We start from the raw sequence: 19,587 nt of genomic DNA, 5'->3' as shown, positions 1-19,587 counted from the left end.
TGTATTTTTTTAATTATCACAATTAACTTACAGGATTTTTTAAAATAGAATTTAAAAAATATAACTTATGTAAGCTTGCATTGCTGTACATAACTGCAGTGTTGAATACCAGAGAATTAAGTTCATTCCTTTTAATCACTCACTCATAAAATAAATTTGTTGTGTACATATGCCTGATGTGTCCAATTTCTTCCTTTTTTTGGTACTGATTTTCTTTCTCATATTCTTTTCTCTAAAGACTCTATTTTCTCATTAATTTTACCTCTCTATAGTTCTGCATCTCATACTCTCCAAATACAAATTCACAAACTACCCCATTCCAGGGGAACACAACTATATTAATGAAAGAGGTTGGGCAGGAATAAGGCAGGATCAGATGCATGTCTACTTTTCACATATATTCTAACCTATTCCCGTTCTCCATCATAATAGCTTCTGTAACCTCCACAAGCAACACAATTCCTTTACTGTCATTCACTACCTCATGCTTAGAAACATTTCCTGATGCCAAAGCTGCATTGCAGTTTTTACACTTAATATGATTTAATGCTCCTATTGACTATGCATCTTTATAGTTTGCGGGGCAGTAAGGATTTAGAAACGTGAACAACCTTAAAAAGTGAAAAATGTGTTTGTAATTTTTAAGTGTTATCACATGGAAGCATTTAAAAATCTGTTCCGCTCTTCAGTTTGTTGAAATTCTTGAAAAAAGTATAATGCAAAAACTTGGGAGACAGTTTAAGATTTTAGCTAAGTGGTCACTTTGGATTCATTCCCAAGCAAAGGATTGTAATAATACTTAGATTTAGACTTAAAACTTACATTACTGGATTAAGCAGGTACGTTAAATGCAAGCTAATTTCACTGTACTAGATACATTATAAACAAAGTCCCACCAATCATTCATTATTCACATACGTACATTTACTTTTCATCCATGCATTGATCAGATCAGTCATGCATTTGTTTTTCTGGTTTTATCTGAAAAGTAGCTCCAGAGAAAAAGATGCATGTAGCAGTGCCAGTAGAGCCCATGTCCCCATCTCCAGGTGGGAGTTTCCTGTGCTTTATGTTCTGTTTGCCACATATGGTTTGCACTGTCTTCTGCAGCACAAAGCCACTGAATTCACATAGACTACACCTGAAACTGAAAGAACAAAGGTAGTCGCATGAAGTTGAGCCACCCAATTATTTAGTTTTAGCTATACATCTGAACAAATTAATTTCTCTTTTTATTGCTTAGTTATACTCAGTTTCCTGAAAAATTCGAGAGGCATCAGAATGTGTATGTGTATCATTAAATAAGTTATTACATAAAATTCCTACTGAAGTCTGTTGTTTACATTTTGTTTAAGAATATTAGATAGCTGATCAGATTATGCTTTATTATACCACTGATTTTTCATAGGCACTCCAGCAGTTCTTGTAAGCAGAAATTTTCCTACCTTTCTTATCCCAAAGTCTCAGTGTGTGGGAAGAGCAGAGAGGAGGCATGTATGTAAAAAGTTTAAGCACCATAAAATATATGGCTTTAATCTTATGGCATTTGCCTAATAGGACAGGTTTAGAGGGTGCACATCATTGTGCTCATCCAGGTGAAATTAAGTTATTGCGTGTACTGATTTCATGCTGTCAGTGTATGTCATGTTAATGGCAGTTACTAATTTCACCTTTTCAGGAAGGCACTGTGAACTGTACAAAGATCCTTGTCTTAACATCAACTGTCAGAACGGTGGGACTTGTGACAGTGAAGGTCTAAATGCTACATGTATCTGTGCACCTGGATATACAGGCAAGTAATTTGTTACATTACACAGAAGATCTAGTTGGCAGTGTTAACTGTGTCCAGAAGAAGACACATACCAATTAAGACTGTGTTTCATCAAGGAAAGAAATGAATTTGGACTTTGCTGAATTGTAATCAGGCTAGTGAGAATGAAAAGTTCTTGATACTACTTGCAACTGCTTTGAACTTGAAAAAATTTGCAGAAAAAACATGCAAACAAAAAAAGAGTATTCATTAAGCTAACAACTATTTAACATACCTCATGACCTTACTGCTTGAGACTAGATTCCATTTTAAAAATAACATTTTGAAGACTTCCAGGTAAGCTAATATACTAATTGGACACTGTTGAAACTGGGAAATCTTTTAACATTGACCTTAATTACTGTGAGCTGACGAAACAACTTAGTCATGACCTCAATATGCAATTGCTAAAAACCCAAAGTGCTCATTATGGACCAATTTACACTTCCAGAGGAATGGTAAGCAGCCCATTTCATCCTTTAGCCTTGTATTTAAACTGACATGGTTGGTGTAATCCAAATACCTGCTGTCAAGGTAATTTGCAACCTGATGCTCTGTTAGTCATGTGAGGTAATATCCAATGTGATAGTAAAAGATAAACCCTTTCATAGCTGGTCAAAAAACAATAATGCTTTTTGATCTGTGCTAGTTAACAGGCAATTTTTTATAAAGAATTAGGTTTCCATTGAACAGTGGCTGTTTCTCAGCAATACATTGTTGTATAGCACTTCAGAATATACATGATAAATTGTCATACCACATTTTCTTGGAATGGAGCTTATATTTAAAGAAATAAGACATGTGGTTTGGGTGAGGGTAGTCCTCACCTGGATGAATGAGGATAATGCTTCCTTCTTGGAGGCTATGTGAGACTCTTCTTGAAACAGTTACAGAACACTTGATGTTCTGAGAATAAAGATGCTATTGAACTATAAAGTGTTTTGCAGCTAGAGAGAAATGAAATGACTGATGATGTACCTGCTACATGAGGCACTCACTATATAGAAGTTTGAGCTTTGTTGGTTTTTTTTTCTGATATAAGGTGAAGATTGTGAAATTGATGTAAATGACTGTGACAGCAACCCATGTCACCATGCTGGGACTTGCATAGATCAGCCTGGTGGTTACACTTGCCATTGTCCACATGGATGGGTCGGTGCAAACTGCGAAATACGTAAGTTTTGTACTTTTCTAAATATTTCTAAAAGTGATACATTATAATGGAGAAATTGTCTCTGAATACATATCTGCACAAATACTCTGAATCATCTGTAAGATACCAAAATTCTGTTAAATGCATTTTATTTGAGGCCATAACATTTCAAAAGTGGCCATGAAAGTTAGGCCATTATTTTTCTGAGCAACCTGCTTTGGAATGTGTTGGACTAGACTGTCAGAGATGCTATCTTACAGCTGGACACTAAGCAGTTTGTCTTTAACATCTAAATTGCCTGCCTCTAATTGCACTTATGTTTCTGAGTTTACGGTCCTAACAGGCTTGTATTGGCTTCTGAGCACCTGCAATTCTAGTGGTGTTTCAGCAGAACAGTTTTGAACCTGCTTACCTAAGGAAACAAGTCCTCTGTAGTTGTGCTGTAACATGGGTGTGCATGCACTTACCAGCTTTTCCAGGAATAACTTTTCAACCACAGGCTAATTTCCACCAAAACCATTAGAAGGGCAAAGGTCTCCAAAACAAAATGTTTCCTAAGCATTTACTAAGATTTAGAGAGGTTCCACTGCTGGGTCTATTGAAGGAACAGCTTCAGTGTTACCTTGCCTCTTAGTATAGGGAAAAGCTTCAGCGTTAATTGCACCCTTATGGAGCAGCAGAGGGTCCATGAGAGGAAGAAAGTATGAAGCCCAGCTGTGGAACTTTAATCTGGAAGACAGCTCTGTTCACGCCTGGGCTGATGCAAAAGTTTTACCTTGGCAGGTTTATGACCTCCTCTCCCTGTAATGGTTTGTTGTGAATTCAGTTTCAGCGCTTTCTGTTGAAAGCAAAGACTGCAGAGGAGCATTGCTAGCTAGGCCAAAGATGGTGGCAGCTCTGCCATTTTGTTGTCTCTGTGAATGGCGCCCACACTTCCCTGCATGGTGCAGAGCCATTGGAATGTTGGGAGTGTGATGGTGAGTGCTGTGTGTATGCCGTATTGCTCATGCTAAAAGATGCTCAGGTGAGCTTTTACTGCCAAGGCTGCCGTTAGTGATACCTGAAACATGGATGCCCAAGTTGATCAGAAGGCAATGCAATTCTGTCTGTCTTAGCTAATAAGTAGTGGGCTGATGAGAGAGGTGAGTATAGTTGTTGGAGAAAGCAGTAACATCCTGGAAACGTATTTCCTGGAGTACTTCAATGTAGTAACAGTTACATCCTGTTATGTTATAGAATGAATAGATGCCAAAGGGAAACAGACGAGCTTGTGTGTTTTCTGATTTCATATAGCCCATCTGCAGGGCTCAGTGATGCTTGTTCTGGAGTTCTTTGGCTGACATGCTCTAGTTACTAAGAGTTCCGCTGTTTGCACCACAGATACACACTAAGGTGCATATAAATATAAGGGAAAGTGAGAGAAGCAGAGCAGATTGTGAAAGGAGCCTTTTCTACTGTCCAGCTATTCAACTATTCCTGTTTTCCCCGACAAGGGATGCATGCTCCTAAGCACTATATATGACAGGCAGCTTCAAGCTTACATCTGTGGTTAGTCAATATAAACTTTTTTCTGACCTTGTACACTTTTGCAAGTGTATGAGAGAGACAGTGGATAAAACTCTGCTTAAACTTTGCTCTCTTGAGCAAGGGGATTCTCTGCTTAGTGCTTATTTCTCTGCACATAGCACCTGTTCATAGTTGAAGTGCAGTGGCCTTGCCTGCTGCTCAAGAACTTGGATTTTCTGCTTGTAGTACACACTTGCAAACTGTGTAAGTTAAAATGATGGGAAGAAGCAACTGCACTTTTTCTGTTGCTTTTACTGACTGATTTGTTCTTTTATCTTGTGACTGCTATGACAGGAAGCAGGGAATTATCTGAGTGTTAACTGGCACTGATAACACTGCAAGGCTGATTCTCAACCAGAAACATTAGACCTTTTATTTCCATCTCAATATCTGAAGAGTAAGTTTTATAGTATTGTTCATGGCAATTGTTCCTAGTTGAAGAGGTTGAAATTACTGTGTTGGGGTTTTTTTATTCAACAAATCAGGATAGCTAATAGAGTGCATATATGCAAAAATAATATGAGAGAGAGAAAAAAATCTAGGAAATTCTGATCTGGATTTGTCTTGGATGAAAATGGAAAAAAAATCTTTGTGTAGTCTCATAAAGATACATTTTAAAGTACAGTTAAGCTTAAAACTTGAAGGTTAACAATAGTTTCTTCAATAAGCTTAACATCTGCAAATGTCACTTTGGCACAGCATCAAAGTAAAATGATGTGTTGTTATGGGACACCATGATACTTCACAATAGTCAGATAGAAGTGTGGATATCCAGCCTTGCTAACCAATGCAGGGGCTTATACACAAAGCTGTAGAAACTTTTCTAAATTGCTTGGATCTTAACAAGTATATAAAGGATTATGCAAACAGAGAAGGATTGAATTTTGAAGAAATCACTTTGTAGAAAGGATTTAAAAGCATTTTGATATGCACATTTTTCTACAGAACTATGTGTCCATGGGAATATCTTTGCACTCACTGGCTTTCCCTAATCTACCAGTTGACCAACTGATGTAAACCCAATTCTAATCATGCCTAGAAAGGCCATATCCAACTCTTTTATACATAGGTGCAGCACTTGCGATCTTACTGGAGTTGAGTCAGTGGTGCAGTGGATTTCTGTTCAGTTCTAAAGACTGAGTCTGCTGCTGTTCATCTTTTCGTACCTTCTCGTCATATTTAACATATTGTTTCAGCAATTGGTACATAATGTTTAATAATGTATTGGAAATTAAATTTAAACATTGCATACTGTGACCTCCTGTGTATTGGGCTGTCCCTCTGAGCGCTGGAAAATGACATAATGAAGTGAGACTTAAGGCTTCTCAAGAGGAAGACAAACTGGTGTTTCAGGAGTTCTTTGAGTAAACAGATCACATTTTATCTTTCATGATTTTCTATTACTAGCCATCAAGGAGGCTGTTAAAACTTAGCCTTTTTTGTAGAATGACTCTCTATTTACTATTTTAATGGTTCCCCATTTTTTTCACCAGTGACTAATGGGATTTCAGGGTTATCTTGTCAAAACGTACTCTTTAATTTTCAAGTGCTCTATATACAAAAAACTAGACAAGATTCATGTTGCCTGGATGAACTGTGATATTTATTATATCATCTTATGGTCCTTACCACTGTTAGCAATTCCAATTACATAGGATTAAATTGGTCTTAATTATAAAGAGGATATTTTTCCTTTCAAAATGAAATGTATTTGCCTTAAAAGTTAATGAAGCATTCACTGTAAAAATGCTTACAAAATGTCTCATATGAATTCTCTAATGCCTGCTGGTTATTTACTAATATCATTACCTTTGCCACTTTTGTAACTATTAATGTAGTTACCAAGGTAGGGCAAACCATGTGGTTACTTGAAAACTAACATTATGAAGAATTTCTAGTACAGACCGTGTACCTGACATTGAAATCTCATTTTCAATTAATTTTACAAACATTACTATGACACCTGAGAATACTGTGATTTTGAGCTGTCATGTATTCTTTCTAATCTTTGGAGTATAAGCTGTTAATCTTCAAATTTTTATCTGGTGAGGAAGAAAGGAAGAAATTTCTCTCACCCTTATCAGCCAGAGGTAGAAGACACAGAATCTAAATAAGAACTGTCTTACCATATATCTGTGCACAGTAGATCTGATTTTGGCCTAGTCTGACAACTTGACAGAAACCATGTGTGACGAATGTGCTGCAGAACGGAAATAGAAACCCATCTCAAAATGGAACAGAGCACAGCTATATTCTTTCCCTTGCATCCTAACTGGGCATATTGCAGTAACATCACTTTAGAAACATTAAATCACTGAATGATTCAGGCTGATCAAATCTTTACTGATAGAAGATAAGACCAACAGGCAGTCAGTCCTTTAAATTCACCTCACATTTGTGGACGAAAAGTCTAAGCAAACCCAAACTCAGAGGTGCTCTGAGACAACCTTTAGTGTTGTAAACAAAGAGCAACCACTTCTTCAACCTCTGCCCAGATGAATCCCACATGTTACAGCTTCAGGCTTTCTCCCTACCTTCCTCTCAAATGGATTTTTTTTTTTATTTATTTTCTGTACTTATATGTTCCCCTGTATTTCTACCATAGATGGAGGTTATATCCACAGATGCCACTAAACTTGAGATTACAGGTCAGGTGCTTGAATCAGTTCTCTGCCATCACTGAGCGTCCCCGAGAACTGACATCTAAGAATATCTTAACATTCTCAAAGCACATGCTTGCTAGTCCTGTTCCCAGAATGTCTGTGAATAAATAAAGGAAGTTTCTAAACCAGTGCAAAGCAGAAGTCCATTTGAAAAAGGAACAGTCACCTGCTAGAAATAACTTTTGCAGTCTGTCAGATTTCTGTAGTCAGAATGATTCAAGTTTGTTCCTGGTTTGAAATAATTTACAAGACCATAGGCTTAAAAGACTGCCAAAAATGAACTCTAGAGGGAAGTACAGGTTAATAGAAATACTCTGACCTATGCTAGAGAAAAACAGATCTGAGAACATAAGTAATCGATTGACAATTTGTTTGGCACTGATAGACAATAGTTTGGGCATCAAGAATATTTTTAAAGAAGGTCTGGCATACATAAATATAAGAATCCTCTTCCAGAATTGCTTTATTTTAAGCTCTGCTTTGAGACCTCTCAGGGAAACTATGCTTGAGAGAGGACTCCAGTAAGCTCAGAACTGTAGTACCTTATGAGATGCCCCTTTTGTTCTTGAAATGCTGGTTTTGAACTCTCTGCAGTGTAGTGGATATAGGCATAACAAAAGCCTGTGTTTCAAAATAAAAACCAAGCATGTTTAATACATATTAAATCCCACATTTTAGTGGATGGGTTCACCAACTATTAGAACAAACTGCACAGAGAATCAGTGGATTACTGGAAGCTTTTAGATAAAACCTGCCTGCCTTTAGAGAGCCTATAATATATTATAACATAATACAAGACTAACTGCGTGACTTTCTATGACTTGGGTTACACAGGAGATGAAACTGGGTAAGTATTCCTGTGAAATTTACAAAAAAAGGTGGGTGGAGGATCAAGGTAGTGCTATTCAGATTTGTTGCGTGTTAGGCATGGTGACATATCCGTAACAGAGCCTGGGAAGGTTCAAATTACATATCGCCCTAGCTTCAAAAGTCTCCACAGAAATACTGAAAGTGAATATCAGGAAAGAATTCTATTCAGCAGGAAGGATATAAATTGCTAATTAATGATAACCTTTTTTTTCTTATCAGCAGATCTGCAGTGGAAGTCCGGGCATATGGCAGAGAGTCTAACAAATATGCCTCGTCACTCCCTCTACATCATAATTGGGGCTCTTTGCGTGGCATTTGTCCTGATGCTGATCATTCTGATTGTGGGAATATGTCGTATCAGCCGCATTGAATATCAAGGCTCTTCCAGACCAGCCTATGAAGAATTTTACAACTGTAGAAGCATTGACAGTGAATTCAGTAGTGCAATTGCTTCTATCCGACATGCCAGGTTTGTTCTGGGGATGGTAATTTAAAGGAACTCTATTACAATACGTAATTTCCGTCCATGCATAGCACATCTAACTGCTCTTGGCAGAGAATGAGCTTTTTCACTGTGAAAAGACAGGACCACTGGTGTTGCTCATTGTATTTTTTTCATCCCTATTCAGTTCTCATCTGAAGTGTGATAATCCAGCATAACTCCTTAAAAACAGGGAGTTATTTTGAATTTATTTGGCGTAAGTGGTGAAAAGGGACAGATGCAGAGTTCTTAGCCTGTAAGACCTTCCCCTGTAAATGCTCCTTAACTGATACACATGAGTAATTTCATTACATAGCAAAGGCACGTTGATTTTTGAGACTAATTTACCAGATTATTTGATAAGACTCTCTCCAAATCCTCATTTTTGCACTCCTATTTGCCTCAAGATTTCTTACTTGCTTTCCTAGACATGGAGCACTTGCAAACCAAGGCATTGGGTGTCAGAATAATACAAAAGTAGGTATGGAAGGGATTCAAGAGCTCAAGTGTAGCCATTGCACTGGTACAGCACTAATTATACCTAGATTCCTGCCAACAACTGTGTTTAAAAACCTCCAAAGGTGTTGAACGAAGTTAGAAAGGGCTTGTCTAAAATCCACCCTAAATTTTCTTTTCTGTGAATTAAGATGCTTCTTTCTTATTGCTTTTCAGGTTGTCACAAAGAATAATTTATCACTAACACATTCTTCTTCTAAGCTAACATATGATCTTCTGGATCATAGAATCATGGAATGGTTAGGGTTGGAAAGGACCTTAAGATCATCTTGTTCCAACCCCCCTGCCATAGGCAGGGACACCTTACTCTAGACAGTGTCACCCAAGGCGCTGTCCAACCTGGCCTTGAACACTGCCAGGGATATCATGTCAGCTTCTCTATTGTCTCCCTGGGACACACTCCCTTTTACTTTTTGAAGGGTGGTCCCTGAAGCTGGAAATATTTCTCCAGCTAAATCTTTACCTGTATCAAATGGCTTGAGTAATCACCTCCTACACCTTGTTTATAGCATTCCTGTTCATACACCTGGAAATAAAACCTGCTTGCTTTTTTCTTTTTTTTAGATTTGTATTACACAAGCAACAGATGACTTTATTTTGTGACCTGTTAGATCTTTCCCTCATCCCAAGATCCTCTGTGCCATTTTGCTTCCTAGCCAGTATTGCTTATTCTGTATTTGACACCTCTCTTAATAGGATCGAATTTCATTTTTTTTATTTCTTTTTCACATTTCTTCAATTTGTCAGGATCACTTCGAATTCCAACAAGAGGGTTCATGTATGTTACCACTAAAATGCTTTTAAAAGAATGGAGGAAGACACGTTCCTGTGCATTGACACAGAGAAATGCATGCATTTTGGTTGGTGATTGCTAGTAATTCATTTTCTGAACGCTCCAGTTCTGTCTGAGTTTAAACAGGTTAATTTGTACCACTGCTGAAGTGATCAAAGTTATATGAAATGAATGAGGAGTTCCCACAGACTTGGTTAATCATGTTGCAGCTTTGAGCTGTATCTCTTCAAACTGTTTTGACTAGATTGCAGTAAAACATTCGTTCATTGTCAAAATACATTAGTAAATATTTGCAAAAGAAAAGTGTATATAGTTGACTTAACATAGCAATAAAATCAGTGTTCTTTTAAGCCTTCCCTTGAATTCTCCTTTGCCACTTAGCATTACATCTCTTCCAGTAGGAGCTCAGCATATCTACACCATATACACCCTGAGAACTCCTTTTGTCTTTAGTAGTGTACTGGGAGAGGAGGGAGTTGCTTTACGGCCCATAAAGAGCTTTATAGTTTTTTATTAATTGGCCTTCTGAATGTCTACTGCATATCTCCGAGGGTGGAGAGCAAGGTGCAAACTGACAGTGTTCAAATAAAACATGTCCCTGCTCCTACTGCAGCAGTGATAAACGTGTCAATCCTTCTCAGTTACTACTTGCTGAAGTGGTACTTTGCGTTTCCCCAAGGACTGGAAATGGTCGCCTGAGGATCAGTGTGAAACACCTGGGTTTTCTTAATTATTTCTTAAAGCAAATTAGGCAGCTTTCTATCTAAGGGTATCAAGTAAAAGCATAAAAGCAAGGCAGGATCTTGTTAATCTGCACTTTCCCTGGCTTTTACACTTTCACTGGCAGGTAATAGAAATGGAAAAACATTTCCTGTATGAATCTTTTCAAATCTTGGAAGCTGGGCTAGTTGACTCCTTTATCACTACTGTCTGGATTATTCTGAATAATCTGTGTTTATTTCTGAAGGCAGAATTTAGAAAAATATATTTTCATCAACATTAAATTAACATTTTGGAGAAGTTCTTAGACTGGGATATATTCATGATGATTTTTCAGATCCATACTACTCAGTTAAAAATTACATTATTTGATACAGTCAGTAAAGGGTTTCCATATCTTGGGAAAGGTGTTTCTACTTAATGTAAACGAAAAGAAATGTTTTCATTCCAAATAAGTCCCTGTTACTCTCAGAGAGTGGATGCTTTGTAAAAATCCAAGATAAAGCTGCCAAGTCAGGTAATTCACAGAGGTTTACTGTTAAGATTATTGTGTTTATTTTGGTTTCAGAAGGTCATAAAACACTGCTTTGGTCATTTCAATACAGGAAAAAGAGCACAACTTTTATAGTTGTGGTTTTTGGGGGGGTTTTTTTTGTTTTTTTTTTTTTTTTTGGGTGTAAACTCTTCCATCTACATGTAAAAAATACCAAGATCTGAATTTTCAGAATTGCTGTATCTAGGAGGTATACGTTCAAAGAATAGATTCTTGGCATTTTCTGAAAATCATTCCCTTTCCCAGTTAGATGCCCAAATTTATTAGTAATTTTGGAAAACGGAGGCCTAAGTAATAATGAGCAGACTATTTTCTTTAAATGTAAGTTTTCTGTTAAAGTCAGTAGGTGTCCAGGGAGTGTGGAAGCCTGTTGCATGTCCAGTGAATTATTTTGAAATTACTTGTTCATGTTTCTCAGCAGGTTTTTTTCATAATTATTTTTTATAATTTGACCTTACTAGTCAAGGTACTTGCTGTGAGAGAAAATGAGTATGCTCAAGGATCATCGCTAATAAATATCTACTTCTAGTGAATGTTTTTAGGATTAGCAGATTAGAACTAAATAGGTTTTTAACTAGGTGAAGCACAGATCTCTTTAGTATTCATTATGCAGACAGTAAATACATACTCCCTTTATGTTAAAGCCTATTTATTTTAAAGCCAGCAGAGCACACGGTAATGAAATAGTTAACCACTGGGTACTGCAGCCATAAGACTTCATTGAATTGGGACCAGGATCTGCTGCTGAAACTGGATTGTTCACTTTAGAAAAGCATCCACACTGAGTTCACAAAATATTTGCTTACAGAGACTGTATTACTATAAACTTTTTGTGTGTCTCGATAGCATTAGCAGTAGACTTCATGCACTACTTAGTGTAGTTCCTGCAATTTTTACTTTCATGTGCTGGCTTTTGACCTGTCTGTGTGTGGGTTGAAGAGTCTGGTTCATCAGACTCTGATTTTTGACACAACAGGGTAAGCTTCTCTCCACTGCACATTGTCCATATTCGTATGTTCAAATCAGCTGTGTTAGACTCCAGTGTCCTGAGCTTCCTGAATCTGATGAGCTTCAGCACATGCTCGATTCTTACCGCTACCTGGCAGAGATTTCAGTGCTGAGTTTCAGTCTGCTACTTCTTTGTGAAAGTATGATCGCGTGCATAATACTCTGCTCTCCACAGCACGTGCCAATTGCTTATATACATCCTCTGCTAGAGTCTCAACTTTGTGAGAACTCTAGAATCGTAGTTCAGTTATACTAAGGAACTCAAAATACCACTTGTGCACATGGCCTTTTCTGTGAACAATGCAGAGGAAATTAATATTCTCATTCTCCTCCTATGGAGGCTTTACAGAAAAAAAATAAATTCTGGTCTCTCTCATTTAAGCATTATTTGTAGGCTTCTTTTACCAGTTGCTGTTTCGAACAGAGTAGCAACACATGGGTTTTTTCTTTTGCTTCTGGGCAAACTCTGAAATTCCAGCCTATCCCACAGAAGTTGGAGGATACCATTTCCTTAGGGTTCAGCCACCCAATGTTCTTAAAAGTCTTCTACGCAAATGGCGTTGTTGAAGTTAATGACTCTCTATGGTTACCCATCTTTTGAAATGTCCTTCTAAGGAAGAAGAGAGGCAACCCCATTCCATATGCAAAGTAGAATTGCAGTCTCTGTTACACACACATATGTACACACTCATGCATGGAGTTGTCTGTGCCAAGAATAATTCCTACACTGTCACCAAAATTGTCACAGAACCCTCAGTCTCTGTCAGGTTACACAGGTCACTCTTATTCAGTGTTTCATTGCAAAATATATTTTCTACTTCTCATTGTAATTTATTTGATTCATGGTGATCCCTATGCCACTGGTAAATTCACATTGGAATGCGATCATCACTCATGAATGGACACATGAATGCTAAATCTAGAGGCTGTAAAATTTCCCTAGCCCAACTGATGATACACTCTGTTTATTGATCTAAGCAAGCACGTAATTTTTCATGAAACATAGTATGGCATTAAAGCTAATGTTAAACTGATTATTCATCATGTCGCTCCAGTCTTTTTCCAGACTTGGTGCTTCCCAGGACTGTATGGTGAATAATCTGTATTTGGCTGCACTGGAAGAAATCTTTATTCATTTGTTTGTGCTTTTGTTGTAAGCAGCCTATTAATTGATCCAGTACACTCTGTAGCAGGGCCCTGCATCTTTTCACTGTTTATTACCCCTTGAATCGTTGTCTTGCAGATTGTATTGATAATTGTTTTATGCTTTTTTTTATGTCATCAATTAAATGATAAAATAGCATCCTTGTGCAATCCTACCACATAGACACTCATTGAACTAAGTCCCCCCATTTAACAATTCTGTTTTGACACCTCTGAGGTTTGTGTTAACTCTGTTTACTGCTATGAGCAGGGACTGGCTTCTGAACTGCTTGATCAAAGCAATGTGGTCTACCAGCTAGATGGCTCAACCAGGCCACAAACAACTAGCACATGTGCTGTGGTCTTTTCTCAGCATTTTCTAATCAGGGCCACATGTCAACCCTGACCTCCACAAGCGAACAGATTTTGTACTGCCTCACTGTGTGCAACAAGCCGTGTGTTCTCTCCCTGTCAGAAATGGCAAACCTCTATTTCCTTTAAACCCTTGAAAGTGATGGAAAAAAAGAATGATTCAGAATTCATTGCTGCCTCTGATTTAGGAAGATGCCATAATTTAATTCCTTCATTCAATTCTTGGAATTTTATCTCATTTAAAGAAAATCAGGTTTATCGATCATGACACTGATGAGCAAACATGCCCTGTCTGTATTTATCAAAGAGAACTATAGAAGAAAGCAGACGTTCTATCATGGAAATGTATCTAGTGTGGCCTTACTGACAGCTGAAGTATTTTAAAAAATGAAATTTCCACCATACTGATTATAATTCTTTCAGCTATTTAAGTTTTGTCAGCAATTCTAGATCGCTGAAAAAGCCAAGAATTAAATTGGAAGAGTCGTGAAGTTGCATAAAAATCTTGGAAGAAAATCAAGCTAATTTTGGTTTGGTCTAAATATCCTCAAAATTGAAATTTTCTGAATCTCATCTTCCATGGTGCACATCTTTATTATAGACACATCTTTAATATAGACCATATTATCTGGTATATAAAAGAGTGGATGACTACATAAATAAGTATTTCTTTTTATGTGTTAGTATTTTCTCTGCATCAGGTCCATAAGGAAGGCAGACTTGACCCTTTTCTGCCTGATTTTCATGTGATCCTTTTTGTTATTTAGAAGCTCCTGTAACTGTAGTCAGAATGCTTTAGTAATTTTTCCACTTTCAGGTTGCATTTTTAGCACTATTTTTGTATCTTAAAAAATCATCAGAAGGGCAATAGACTGTCTATGCAGTGCAAAAACACCTAAAGAAGTTCCAGATATGCCAGCACTGGGGCCACAATCATACAGCCACAGCGGTTCTCTGCATGGGCAGATATAGCCTGGTTCTTAGCAGTGATGGCTGCCCAGGAGGAGCATGCTGCAGATGTGATTCTGTTGCTTGTGAACCTTTGCTAGACTAGTATGTTTACATGGCATTGCAGTATTCTAACTACCATTAATTTTGCCAGTGTTGCATAGTGCAGCATGTTGATAACATAAACATGCTTCTCAAGTGGATGTCAGGTAAGCAGACTTAAGTTTTTACTCTAGCTTCTAACTCAATTCAGTGCACAGATACTGCATTTCCAAATGCAAATACCACATAGTTGTCCATTATTTACTTTTTGTAAACATATATGACCTGACCTTAATATTGACTGATAGAGCAGGCTTTAAAATAAAATTCTGGCCTTCCTGAAACTGTATTAGTTTCACTCTTGCTCTCTGATAAAGCACACACCGTAACGCAGTGGGTTGTTGTCATTAACTCATTCATACTTCTGTTTGTCACCAAAAGCTTTCTTTTGTTTCCAGGTTTGGCAAGAAATCCCGACCTGCAATGTATGATGCAACCCCCATTGCTTATGAAGATTACAGCCCAGATGACAAACCTTTGGTTACACTGATTAAGACAAAAGATTTGTAATCTAGTGTATCTTTTTTGGATTATTTTTCAAAAGGATGGGCTACTAACCTAATTTAAATATTTTTAAGAAGAAAGCATAAGTAATTTAAACCATTAGATGCTTCAGAATTTTCTGTAGAATATTTAAGAACCAATTTTCTGCAGCTTTTAGTTTGGAAAAATATTTTAAAACAGAAGTTGTGAACTTCATGAATTACATTTTAATGTACCTTGAGCTCTATAAATTATAAGCTTATGATAGTGTGTGCTTTTTTCTTGGTAGACACTATTACTAAACCCAGATGAGTTTCTTGTGGTCGTTACAGAACAGAAAACAACAATTAATGAGGAGTTCTTTATGACATGTCAGTGCCAGCTTTCTCAGTAGAGGTAGGAAAAACGTGAAGCATAATATGATATATAATATATCCATTAATTAAAAAAGTCTAAAATGTTTGTGTTGTGAAAAAGAAACTAGTAAAAATTATTATTCCTAATCTGAATGAATTAGCTTTTGCCTTATTCCATGCATGGATAGATAACCTATTTCTCCATTATTTCCTGAAAGTTGCTGAAACATACTCTTCAGTTGATGTTTGACATTTTTGTAATAGTATTCAGGCTAGGCCTTGTATAATAATTAAAGTGCCTCTTGAGGCAAAGTAAGGGCATGATCCTTTAAACATTGGAATCAATGAGAGAACTTCCATTGACTTCAGTGGGCATGGGATTGGATCCTACAATTGGACTGAATCTATATTTTTCTTTAAAGGTTAAAGTTTTTTATATTGTGAGTAAAATAATCATATGGTTTGAATTGTTTGTTTCCTAAAGGTTGTTGATGTACAGTACTGTTTCATGAAATGTTGTGTATTTCTCATAGTGCTTCTTATTTAGGATCAGTATGGGGGTTTTGTGGCTGTATTTGATGGCTTCTGGGCTTCTTAAAATTCTTGCTTATTTCAGAAAATATTGAATAAATGTTATCAAGTGAAGATCGTTTCTTTGTTTTTCTTCATTTGAAAGTGCAGTGTTATCTATAAATTTGAAAGGACATGAGCATATAATGTGCTATAAATAATGCCAAAATAAGATATTCCAGCTGTTAATTTGAAAAAGAAAAAACTGGGCTTTATATCAAGGTAATCTCTCAGAAACAAGACAAATACAGAACCGGAACAAAGAGGCAGTCCAGGCCATATGCACTACAACCTGTTCCTGAGTGGATCTGACTGCAAATCTGGGCTCTAAGTTATAACAAGAGTGACATTTTGTCACGGAGCAACCTGTTTATGTGGGTAAGCTTGACCTGACCTGGTGTTTCAAAGAGGCCTGCTACCAGGGAAGCCAAGGCTGTATGGTATAGAGGGAAATTCCGTAGCTACCTATAAATCCTGCTTCGTGGTGCTGTACTGCATCCACTTAGTACCGTTATGTTACAGGCTGATAAGCACTGAAGGGCCAAGCTCTGGTTGTCCTCTTAATGTTAGGAAATCTTGGAATGCATCCAAAATCTTCATATTTCACATAAATAACATTTCCAGACAGAAAAAAGATGTCACCAGGAACTCTGACCATCTCTGTGTGAGGACAGCAGTTGTCTCAGGCAGTCATTCCCTTTCCTTGCAGCTGCTGACATCTCCAGACCTCAGATCAGCCACTAAAGACGAAAGTAATTAAGAACTGTAAAGATAAAAAAGCTGCCACTGGTTTTAATTCTTGTTTAGGTGAGCAGAGCACGTTTGGTACGTTACTTTTAATTTTGAACTTCATTATTATTTCAGCTTCTGGTTGCAGTTATAGCAATTGAATCTTGCATAATTAGTGCTGAAAAGAGGTAGACAAATCATTGCAAATCAAGCTGTTAGTGTTGCTAAGATGTAATTTTTATTGTGAGGTTACATTCTAGTTCACCACCAAAAAAAAAGAAAAAGTAAATGTAGCAGACATGGGCCAAATTTGAAATGTAAAGGAAAGCAAATGAAAATATATTTTAGTAGAACTGTTAACTGTTAAAGGGAAGCTCAGAGGATCCACTTACTGTTTTGAATGGCTGGATGGTGGATATGCAGATTGGTAACAGTGTTGTGTTTGAATTACGGAAATGCCAAATGCATCTCAGGTATCCAGAATACTTTTCCTGACATCCTGTATCTGCTACCATCAGCTTTCGATGATGCTGGCCCACAATAATTACTGATAAGAGACCTAATAATAATAATTAATAATAAGAGACCTAAAGAAACTAAATTAAAGCCTTCCTTTTAGTCTTCAAGCACTGTTTTTTATCATAAAGGTCGTGCATTTGCACGTGGTGGCTGTCGGACTAGCTTTTTTCTTGGTACAGTTTGCTGCTGGTGCTTTATTTTAGGTATGGAAACTTTTGTTTATGGTGACTTCTAGGAATGTTTTAAGAACCCCTTAGAAAGAGGGGTCAAGAACAAGCTATACCCTATGCCAGTTTTGTAACTTGTGTGGAACAACGGCAAATACAGTGTTGTTATAATTGAGTTGTTAATCAGATAGAAATGAAATACTAATTCTGTGAGGTTTTTTGCTTTTCCAGCTGTAAAATATTGGTTTATCTTTGAAGAACTTGAGATCTATACAAAGTAGGGAAACAAGCAACTCTTATTCTAGGCAACACACATATTCATAGTCCGTATTTTACAAGAGAGTCATTGCAATGAACAGCAGCCCTTCTGCATACAAATCAAACCTTGGTAGTGATTCTTGACCATCCTATATTTCTCTCAAGTGACTGACCTGAAAGATAAGTAATTTGTGAGGAGCTATTTTCCTGTCAGCTTGCAGCCTCTAGCTTCTGTAAATCATCCTAGGCTTCCTATGAATTGTGCTTTGAAAATTACTTCTGCTCCTTCCAATTTATTTTATTGAACTCTGGTGGCATGTTATGCATGCACTATGCCTGAATCTGTGCGCTTCTGAGATATTTGTGAGGCACTGCACTGATTGCCAGATGGAGCAGTCCTCAGACCTGGTGGGAACAAACCCATCCTGAGTTTTTATCCCAGCTCTGAAGCAGCTGGAACAAGTCGGTTGCTGTCTTCATATGCCAGATCATGTTCTGAGAGTATACATGCATGTGGACAAAGGACACTGGCTATTCCATATTCTTTTGCCAAACCCAAGAAGGTTTGTTCTGTATATGGAGTGAATATAGATGTATAGCAAATATCACCTGCTGTTGATCTACTCCACATCTGGTTTTTTTGTTCTGTAAATCATCCAGGTACAGAAACGGGTGAATGTATGTGCTGTTCCCCTTGGCAATAGGATAACAGGCTTCAGCTCCTCCTGCAGGTGGGGGCAAGTCTCTGGGCTTGTCGTTAACCTCCAGTACTTAGGCACACCCCAGGTTTGGTTCTTTTTTCTTCCTTTTCTCTCTGGAAATACAAGAACATCCCTGAGTGGTTTTGCCCCAATAGCATTGACATCTATTCTTGCATGCTTCTTAACGTGGGGTGAAACTTGCAGTTACAACTCAGAGTTGTGATACATGTGCTAACAGGAAAATGTCATGATTTATGCAGATTCTGATGGACTCAGCTCGAAATTATGAAGACAGTGATCCTGTCCCTGTATTTGGGCTAATTACAGTATGATAAACATAAGGCCTAAGGGAAGAGTTGAACACAACAACTAGAAAACACCTGCTGAGTAAAACCGTGCAAATTATTCCCGCTAAACCCCACAGATATAATGCTATGTTTAGCTGAGAAAAATTAGGCCATTCCCCCAGCTTTGGCCTCTCTTTGGCGTCTTGTCTCTAGCAGGTGATTTTGGAATTCACATACTGCCTGTACGGGCTCCAGACGTGACATATAGCTGAACCTTCGGGTGAGAAGCCTTGGTCCTCCACCAGGACCAGCTTTCACTAGCAGACTTTGCACTTTGGAAGAAGCTGTCTCTTGATCCTCCCTAACTCTAACACACTTGATCTTCTTCCAAATACATGACAAAAAATTATGTTGTTGGGGGGTGCAGGTAGCTTGTGAAGGAGAAAAGGTTTCCTGCCAGAGATGAAGGCTCGTGTCCCCTTTATGGGGGCTCATTCTGTGAGAAGTTGCAAGGAGACCTGAGGCAGCCCCTGCCATGAATAACCCTGTGTGTTGTCAATCCAGGCTTGGAGACACCCTGCACCAAAAGCACTGGTCTAATTTTATTGCTCCCTCCACTGCCAATGTAATTAACTGCTCACTGGTGTGAGGCAAATGAGAACAGAGAAGTGATTTAAGCTCAGTGAAACGCATCTTCAAATGGCAAAATTCTTTATGTGGTTAATCCTTTTGAAAACAGTGGGAGTTTGAAGGTGATACTTGTGATGTTCGGGGGAAACTGGTTTGGTGTCTGTCTGCGTCTAAAAATATAAAACGTCT

At 37.7% G+C, this 19,587-nt stretch overlaps 1 protein-coding gene across 1 annotated transcript in view; it reads left to right on the top strand.

Annotated features, from left to right (window-relative positions):
* DNER (delta/notch-like EGF repeat containing) overlaps positions 1 to 16,185 on the top strand; it is a gene marked incomplete at its 5' end in the record, with an annotated part of 28,509 nt that extends 12,324 nt beyond the window's left edge. The window contains 4 exons of the mRNA XM_010021030.1: positions 1,679 to 1,792; positions 2,853 to 2,984; positions 8,285 to 8,531; positions 15,097 to 16,185. Coding sequence (XP_010019332.1) covers positions 1,679 to 1,792; positions 2,853 to 2,984; positions 8,285 to 8,531; positions 15,097 to 15,208 — 605 coding nt within the window. The remainder of the gene's footprint in view (positions 1 to 1,678; positions 1,793 to 2,852; positions 2,985 to 8,284; positions 8,532 to 15,096) is intronic.
* Between the last annotated feature and the right edge of the window lie 3,402 nt (positions 16,186 to 19,587).

This window comes from Nestor notabilis, unplaced genomic scaffold (genome assembly GCF_000696875.1).
Source record: "Nestor notabilis isolate BGI_N333 unplaced genomic scaffold, ASM69687v1 scaffold19798, whole genome shotgun sequence".
Lineage (NCBI taxonomy): Eukaryota > Metazoa > Chordata > Aves > Psittaciformes > Psittacidae > Nestor > Nestor notabilis.
This window is presented reverse-complemented; position numbering and strand designations above follow the sequence as displayed.